Source organism: Vicia villosa, linkage group LG2 (assembly GCF_029867415.1).
Source record: "Vicia villosa cultivar HV-30 ecotype Madison, WI linkage group LG2, Vvil1.0, whole genome shotgun sequence".
NCBI lineage: Eukaryota > Viridiplantae > Streptophyta > Magnoliopsida > Fabales > Fabaceae > Vicia > Vicia villosa.
The window spans coordinates 154894281-154904171 of NC_081181.1; the positions used below are offsets into that span (position 1 = coordinate 154894281).

Sequence of the window (9891 nt, forward strand, 5' to 3'; positions counted from 1 at the left end):
ATTGAGAGGGTTGGCTACTGCCTTGAGTTGCCGGGCGAAAGAGGGTGCTCGTCGGGCGAGGGATGCCTGAACCAGAAAAGTTGTAAGGGCCATAAATTGAGTTTCCGGACTCCGTTCTATGCGTCGTTCGAAGCGTTAGAGAGCTAATAAAATAATCTACATCCCGGTGAACTAAAATGAGTTGTAGGATATAATTTTGTAATACTTATTTTATGATGAGATGGTGATGCCTTGTGATGAATAATAGTAAGTAATGTTTGTTACTATGAAGTTGATTTAAGTATGTCCTGTGTTACTTGACTTGCGTACTATGATGTTTTGGTGCTATTTATGATGATATGTGTATTATGAAGCATGTGATGATGAATATGATGAATGATGGTGCGTTGTTGACTAGCCGTGGTCGTATTGTGTGATTGTTACGCATCATGCATTCATAGTATTTGTCGGACAAGTAGTCTAGTGATGTTTTGCAGGATGATGATCCAGTGAAGTTGTAGGACAATTTGGTCCAGTGACGGTCTTAATCCTATTGTGTGGATTAAGTGCAAATTGTGATGTGCTCCGGTTCCAAGTGGGAATCGATCATATAGTGAGGATCTTTGGAGGTTAACGATGACTAAGTCATCAATGACGTTTGGTACCACATGCATGAGTCTAATGATGTTGCATTTCATTATTTGTGGTATTACACGATGTTTGCATTATATGATGTATGTGATTGACTTTTGAGTTGTGATGGTTGATGCGAAGACTTGGAGGATGTGATTATATTGTGGATGTAATAGATGATGCCATATTGTGTCGTTTCCATGCTATGACTACTATATCTATTACTTATGCTTTTTATAATGATTGTGATTAACTCACCCTTTCTGTTTAAATATTGCCTCCACATGGATAACGCGTAGGTAATGAAGAGTAGTCCGTCGAAGTCTAGACGATAGCTTCGGAATGTGTTTACTTTAGTTCCGTTTAGTCTATGGGTCTTTCTCTGATATGTAACATCTGGATTGAGATCGATTGATTTGAGAATGATGATTATTCCTTGTTATTTTTTTGAGAATTTTGTATTATCTTTATAATCATGTAGACTTAACATGATTTATGGTGATTTTGTTGATGTTGAACTACCCATCGTGGTATTGGTTATTTATGGTGGAGATGTTTTGAATTATTTATTCCGCTGCGAAGCTTTGAAGTAATCTATTTGATGATACTAAAGAAGTTATCTAGATTTAAATGTTTTTGCAACCCGTGTTACGGAGCAGGGTTATTTATTAAAAGAGGTTATTATGAAGATGTGACACCCTTGTGGATGTTTGTTTTGTTTTTTGTTAAAATTATATGCGAAATTCTATGTGGGTTAGAAGGGTGTTACAATCAGAACTCTAGATTTTTCATAATGCCATGAAGTGTCGGAATAGGCGTAATTTCATCAATCTAGTCAAAACTTCCGGGGGTATGATGGAAGAGGTGGAGGATGTTAAGGGTGCGGTTAAGGACCGCTTTGATAGCTTTTTTTTAAGGAAAGTAATGCCTCTAGGCTGGTGATTGAAGATTTGGTCTTTAACTATCTTAACGAGCAAGATAGGTTAATGTTGGAGGAACCTTTCTCGGTTTGTGAGATAAAGGAGGCGGTTTGGAGCTGCGGAAGGAGGTAAAAGTGCTGGTCTAGATGGGTTCTCATTTGAGTTTTTGCAGAGCTGTTGGGATTTCGTTAATGGCAAAGTAGTGCAATTCGTTAACGACTTCCACTCTAGGGCCAAATTAATGAAGGCGGTTACGACTTCTTTCCATTCGCCCATTCCTAAAGTTAACAACCCTCAATCTCTTTCGGAATATAGACCTATATGCTTGGTGGGGTGCCTCTATAAGATTTTGGCAAAGTTGTTGGCATAGAGGTTGAAGAAAGTGATTGGCAAGTTTGTGTGTATTGAGCAGTCGACCTTTATAGCAGGAAGGAACATTTTGGACGGGGTGTTAATGCTGAACGAAATCATCGACTTGACAAAGAGAGAGAAAAGAAGATATTTAGCTCTGAAGGTAGATTTTGAAAAGGCATTTGACAGTGTTAGTTGAAATTACCTTAGATTTGTTTTGAGTAAAATGAGGTTCGGAACCAAGTGGATCAAGTGGATGGAGGCGTGTGTTTTCACTAATTATATGTTAGTGTTGGTAAACGGTGGAGTCACTAAGGACTTTGTAGTAGAGATGGGGCTTAGACAGGGAGATCCCTTATCTCCCTTTCTCTTCGTCTTAGATATGGATGGCTTAACTCGGCTGGTGAAATGGAATATTCTCTTGACCACCGAAATATCATGTACCCCAACAAGAGATCTATGCCCTAAGCATATCCAACGATCTTCCATTTTTCACGCTTGAAAGATAGCGAGATAATTATTCCTCATTCCTATGTATGTGAAATGATGTTATCTAAGGTAACAAGTTTCAAACACGATTTAAATACTCTCTTATTACTCACATATTAACTTGATCGTTGAAGTGTTAATCTTACGAATACACTCTCCGGTCCGTCGCATCGGAAGCTTTCCTCCGCAATTCATCCAATTTTTAGTTTCAGAATGAAACAAGTTATTTTATTTATTTTCTTTTACACCCAAAAACCAGATGAAAACGTGGACCTAGGAAAAAAACCCATATGGACACGGCAAGGAAAGCATATTCCTCCTAAGAGGAGTGCTAGCAACACTCTCTTTTGAACACTTTCTCAAGCACTCACTTTCTTATTGGTTGATACTTGGGTGGACCCCTCACTTTGAAAATAGGTCCCACATAAAGTAGTAGGACCCACACATGTTTCAACCAATAAAAGAGGAAGTGTTTGGGAGAGTGTTCAAAAGAGAGTGTTGCTAGCATTTCTCTTCCTCCTAATTGAATCCTGAAAAGGTGAACCAGAAGCAATTGTCATGTAAATTAATCTAAATTAACTACTTATAATCAACAACTATTAATAATATTAATTAATTATTAATCAATTAAATTTGCTTGCTTATAGTGGCGGAGAGCGAGATTCGCAAATCCATCCACCACCACCGCCGCCACCGCTATCGCATTTCACCCATATCTCCCCTTCTTCTCCCATTCTCTCTCCAATTGACTTCATTATTCCTTATTCTTACTTCAAATTTCACACTCTTTCCCAATAACAATGGCTTCATTTTTTATTCGCCGCAACTCCAACATCCTCTCTCGCGCTCTAACCGGTTCGTTCCTAATCAATATCATCCGCATTTTATTTTCAAATTTTCACCATCAAATGTTCCCAATTCTACATGCTTTAATTATTCTTCCTATGAATTAGGGTATGGAACTATGTATATTTATATTGCTATTGTGTTTGTATCAGGTAATTATAAGGAACCTTTTTGTCCACACTTTCAGTTCAAATTTGAATGTTTTGGTGGTGCTTTAAACAGAGTGCATTCATATAGTCGCAGTTATGGTTCTGGTTCTGGTTCTAGTTCCATGAGAAATGATATTACTGACTTGACGTAAGTATATACATGTATGTTCCACAGGTATTCAATGTGCCATGTTTTATATACATTAGTTTGAAAATCATTATGTAATGGTCATGATTATATTGTTTCATTTTAGTTTAGATTGAATGATTGTAAATGCTGATGATTGATTGCTGTTTGTTTTAGTTGCCCTCATACATGGTATCCGCAGGCAAGGAGGAAACGTCGCAGGGTTTTCCTGCATGTTGGTCCTACTAATAGTGGGAAAACATATCAAGCTTTGAAGCAACTTCAGTCGAGTGCTTCTGGTAAATTGCTTCTCATTATTTTAGAAGAGCTATCGTGTTTATTACGAAGGATTTCTACATGCGTGGATAGATATATGAAACCAATTGACCGTGTTCCTTCTTGCATATTCTTGCAATTCATTTTGTAATATTGTAATTGGTAATCGATGATGTGGGAGGATGAAAACTTAGTAGGTTGAATAATTTGTTATTGTTTTTACTTTGTAGGAATATATTGTGGCCCTTTAAGATTGTTGGCTTGGGAGGTAGCTAAACGGTTGAACAAGGCAAATGTTCCTTGTGATCTCATTACAGGTCAAGAGAGAGAGGAAGTTGAGGGTGCAAATCATAAGGCTGTTACAGTTGAAATGGCTGATGTGTCTGCTGATTATAAATGTGCTGTTATTGATGAAATTCAGGCAAGTTAAAATTTCATTTTGAGCCTCCGTTTTTGGTATTATATCTAAAATAATTCCTTGGAATATTTTGGTTTTATGAGCCAAGATAATAATATTCACATCTTAAAGGTCTTCTTCATATCATGATCATGCTACAACTGTTATTCTATTTTAATGGTATTACTAATTTAAAGTAAAGAAATTATTCATGATTGAAGCATTTGCACTGTGAGAGGCATTGATGGCTTTGTGAGCTTTATTACTATTAGTCATTTTTCATGTCTTGTTATTTTTATGAAAATATTAGCTAATAGTTTTTTTTTTTTTCACGGAATGCTTGTTATTCTGAATTCTTTTTTATCTTAACTTTTACATTTCTTTCTGCGTTTAGATGTTGGGGTGTAATACAAGGGGTTATTCTTTTACACGTGCTTTATTAGGCATTGCTGCCGATGAACTTCACCTTTGTGGTGATCCAGCTGCTGTTCCCCTTATTCAGGAGATATTGGATGTTACTGGCGATGAGATTGAGGTAATGAAACGTATGTTCTCCATTGAGTCTCTGAATGATCTAAAATAAGACTTATTTTGGGGTGAAGGGGGGATGGGAATGGGGCAAAGAAATTATTGGTTACAGTTCTTCCATTCCCATGAACTGGACATTAAAGTAAAAACTGTCGTTGAGGTTCTCTGCTTGCTCAGGATTTTTTATACTACTTTTCTTTTCATGCTTACTGCAGGTTCAATATTATGAGAGGTTGTCACCCTTAGTCCCAATGAAGTTTCCTCTTCAATCATTGTCTGATGTAAGAAATGGAGATTGCATAGTTACCTTTTCACGTCGTGATATATACAAATTGAAGGTGAACTTTTACACATTAATTATTTTTTTTGTTGGAGATACGGGAGATATACGTAGAAAATTCATTTGAACATTTTCTTTTACTATTAGGATGCTCTGAATTCAAAACAATAATGGGTTTGTGTCTTTAATTATAAATTCCCTTATGCGCATTATTTCTATGACATGGACCCACTACTGACTTTAGCTAGCACTCGATTGTACTGTCTTATCTCTATTATGATGTAATTCACAACTAGAATCAGATCTTAATTGATTCCAATCTTTTACCATCTAATAGAACATTACAGCTTAAACTGTTTCTAATCATGTTCTCAGTGATATTTCTACTAATAAATACTATATGACATTTAGACAATAGATACATTGCCAGCATTCTATGAGCTAGAAAAGATTTAATTGCTTCAATAATCTTTTAATCATTATTTGTTCTCGACGACGATTAGCAGACGATGGGAATGATAGGATATATTATCTCATAAAAAGACAGGCTTGCTAATCTATTTTGAATTCAGAAAATTCAATTGCATAATGAAAATTTTGTTTATGCACTGTGGACTAACTTGTTAAAGTTGAAATTCATATTGCTCAGAAGCGAATTGAGAGAGAAGGAAAGCATCTTTGTTCGGTGGTTTATGGCTCACTGCCACCAGAGACTCGAACAAGACAGGTGTGAGCTCCCATCTTTCTCTAAAAAGTTTGAGGTTCCCCTTTTTAATTAAACTTGTTTCATGGGGATTTGATCTTAAGGTTTTAACATTTACAACCAATACAAAAATATTTGTCCATTTGTCTTTTTTTTGTGTCTTAGTATTTCTTATTTACACAAAAATCCTTCATGCTGGCTCCTTCCAATTTAAATGGTTTTAGTGTTATTTCATGGTTTGTTGGGAAATTCTTTCTTGCAGTTTATAGGTTTTCCATAATTAACTGCTACATTTATCAACTAATGTTGATAAACGTTTCACTTTTCCTTTGTTTTGTCCCTATATGCCAATGATTTGATGAGTTGAAAATTTCATTAGGACTGCAGGCAAGCATGTTCAATGATGCCAGTAGCGAGTTTGATGTTCTTGTGGCTAGTGATGCCATTGGAATGGGTCTTAATCTAAATATCTCTAGGATAATTTTTTCAACCATGCACAAGTTTGATGGTTTTGAGATGCGAGATCTGACTGTACCTGAGATCAAACAGATTGCAGGTATGCAACTATTTGAAGCAGATTGCCATTGCTCCAGAATTTGATTAAATGACTAGCTGATATAGGATAATGCCGATAATTTATGTTATTTTATCAACAAATAGATAAGTTTATGTTCAATAAGAGTAAAGGGAATTTTTTTGGGTGATTCTGCAAATGTCAAATCAACTTTTAAGCAGTGTATAGCTTTGCATGATTTTTCTACCCTTATATTTTAACGAGGCTGGCAATTTAAATGAACTTGTTTAGCTTGAATAAGCAGATCTCAAAGCATTCTTTCTATTTATATTATATCTTGGGAGTACTGATTATTCTGGATAATGCAGTAAAGTAATTTATGTTTATTCAATATTGTTTGTGTAATAAATTCATATTCAATGTATTTTACCTGCATGTTACTTGTCAAAAACTTCTAGGGTACATTTCAGATATGTCATTATTCTATGTGGGACATTCTACGTGTCCTGAAAAAAATCTTTGCTACAGTATAAAAAATATTAAACTTCTGGTTTAAGTTTTTTTTCATTCCTAATCTCCAGGGGCTTCAACATACCTTCTTTTCACCTCTCTTCTCTCACTCTACTCAACCTATTGCTTCTCCTTCAGGGAGTGAGACTATTTATTTTGACTTTTGTGTATTGTTTTATATATTTTTAATGTTTATTTAGGCAATTGATTTAGCATAAAATTATGCCTAAAATCTAACCTCTATCATCTACTGTGCTATTAGATTTTATTTTTGTATTTTATCATAATATGGAGATTTGGAGTAACATGTCCTGTATATTTGGATTTTGGATCATATATTATTTTCAGTTCTCTTGAATGCATATATTCATGCAGGGAGAGCTGGTAGATATGGGTCAAATTTCCCTCAAGGAGAAGTAACATGTATGTATGCAGAGGACCTACCTTTGCTCCATTCATCATTGGACTCACCATCACCCATTTTGGAGGTAACCTGACTACCTTATACCTAATTACTCTATACTGCTAAATATGTGTGTAGAGTAGGAGAATCTGAATGCAGCGCGCTGTAAGTATACACCTTTATCTGAATTTTGTTTACTTCATTTAAAATCTTTTATTGATGATTTGTGTAAATATATATTCTGATGCAGCGTGCTGGACTACTTCCCTCCTTTGATCTGTTGTATATGTATTCACAGTTACACCCCCAAATTGGTTTCTATCAAGTACTGGTAAGTTGTGTGCTTGTTTTGTTGCACGTCGAAAACCTTCAAATGCGAATTTAAATGTATGGAATGTAATGCCATGGTAATAATCAGTTTTTGACTCTTTTGAGCTCAAATTGATTTAACCCACCAGAATTAATTCTTATTCGAAGCTATTAATTTATGAGTAGTTTTTACCCCACAAAATCGATTTTGCTCACAAAACGAGTTTTAAGATCACTCTGTTTGCTATTGTATTCAAATATAAATAACTTTACTTTCTAATCGCTTTTAACTAAAATAAGTTTTACAAAATCAATTTGTTTGAAACCAATTTTGTCTATGGTAGAACCATACACTAACTTTATCTGCCTGTTATACCTTATAATTCTGTCACCCAGTGGTATGGTAGTCTACAAATTATATCTTGAACTTCTGTGAGGTACATACTTTTAGTTGTTGTCACTTGTCAATGCATGACTGCAAGTACGAAGAGAAATATGTGATTAATAGTTACTATTAAATAGTAAACAGGCAGGTGTAGTCAACTAACCAAGCATGCTCTTCATCTGTCAAATTGTCAAAGTTGAATTTCCTTACATTTCTTAACATTAAAATGTATTATTGCATTATATCCAAAAAAATATGTATTTAAGTCTCTTTTATATTGCAGGAGCATTTTATTGACAACGCCAAATTATCTGAAAAGTATTTCTTTGTTAATTGTGAACAAGTATTGGTATGTTTTTCTATAGCTGCACTGCATTGCCATTGAATCATGAATATTTCATATCAATGTCATATTGTTAATCATAAGTAATATCATTTATCAAATATCCTTCCTTTATTTGATTGTTTACTGATCTCCCTTCTATTTGCTTTGGGGGTGTTCGTATGTGCTGGCACCAGCAAGTAGCTGCTCTTATTGACGAGTTCCCCCTTGGATTACGCGAAAAATACCTATTTTGTATCAGGTACATTCATATCCTTTCAGAAAATTCCATTTTTAGAATGCAATCCCCAAGTCCTAAGAATGGTTCTATAAATTGAAACCCTATTAAATTAGGGTATCTATATTTTATATCATTTAACTTTTTCAGTTGCTTTTTAACTGATACCTATAATATTCAGTCCAGTTGAGATGGATGACGAGATTTCATCTCAAGGCCTGATACAGGTAATTAACATTTAGCAAGTGTGAAACATGTTGATGTTAGTTTGAATGGTCATAAAAATGACATGATGCATGTTGCACCAGTTTGCAGAGAATTATGCAAAGAAAGGCCTTGTCCGGCTTCGAGAAATATTTACACCAGGAACACTTAGAGTACCAAAGACTCCTTCTGCTCTTAAGGATCTGGAATCTATCCACAAGGTTTTATTTCTGTTGCTTTAATTCATATCCTCTAACACATAATTAAGCTTGTTGGACTGTGACCTTTAGCGTATTGGTGTGTTTGGTTTACAGACCACGAGACAGTTAACACCCATTCTCACCAATAAAACCCTATAGTAGCTTTAACTTCAAAGAGATTTGGATTATATGCACATCAAAAGCCTAACACACGCCTAATTATCAAAGCCTAATAAACGGTCATGGTCGTGTACAATTTAATAACTTCGGCCACCATTTTAACAATCATCAGCACCAGACAGTTGCCAGTGTTTTCCTTCCTTTAGTTTTGATAGAAAGTGTTAATAAACCCTTTTTCTAATTCATTTTGAACTAATTAGCTTCTGAGTATATTTGTGGGTTTTTCTTGGTCCCAAAACTGCAGGTCCTGGATCTCTATGTTTGGTTGAGTTTTAGGTTGGAAGATTCTTTCCCAGACCAAGAGTTGGCTTCATCTCAAAAGGCCATTTGCAGCATGTGAGTATTACTTGGTCTATTTTTTTGCTCCGTTTTATCCCTAAACTATATAATATATATTTATCAATTTGATTTTACAGGCTGATTGAGGAATTCCTAGATAGATACGGGTGGCAGAAACCAATGGCTGGAAGGTTGCCTTTGCGTAAAATGTCAAGTTCTCTGTTATCTCATAATGTGAGGGGATATTTATAAGTTATGCCCTTTCCATGCCAGCTCTATGACCCCTGCCCTCATTTGTATGCTCAGCATTGTAAATGTTTCAGAAAACAGTATCTTTTTTTGGTTTCTGTATATTCTAGGTTCTTTTGTAACCCTTTGGCTGTTCTTTCTTATTCCTGTTGTATTCATTTCACAGTGCTTCATCTAAATTATGAATCATATAATTATAGTTTCACTTTTTCTTGTTTATTTTCATTTTCAAGCTAAATTAGACACTGAAAAAAATGCTTGTCAATCGCAAGTCTTAATACTTCCATTATGTGATCAGCATGAACCACGACAATTACAGGTCTCTATACTGAGTCATTGGATTCTATATATAAAATCACATAATAATTGCTTCTCTCTGTCTCAAAAAATTCTCACATTTGTTTTTTTTTTACTATTTTA

The 9891-nt window shown here is 35.0% G+C and overlaps 1 protein-coding gene across 1 annotated transcript; it reads left to right on the top strand.

Annotated features, from left to right (window-relative positions):
- Positions 1-2960: 2960 nt before the first annotated feature.
- LOC131652586 (DExH-box ATP-dependent RNA helicase DExH16, mitochondrial) lies at positions 2961-9676 on the top strand. The gene is made up of 16 exons (XM_058922489.1): positions 2961-3227; positions 3371-3515; positions 3672-3793; positions 4001-4191; positions 4562-4702; positions 4911-5033; positions 5625-5702; positions 6066-6234; positions 7078-7190; positions 7356-7436; positions 8083-8148; positions 8319-8383; positions 8541-8586; positions 8668-8784; positions 9188-9279; positions 9360-9676. The coding sequence occupies exons 1-16, from the start codon at positions 3173-3175 to the stop codon at positions 9472-9474; spliced, it is 1719 nt and encodes a 572-aa protein (XP_058778472.1). The 5' UTR covers positions 2961-3172; the 3' UTR covers positions 9475-9676.
- Positions 9677-9891: the final 215 nt, after the last annotated feature.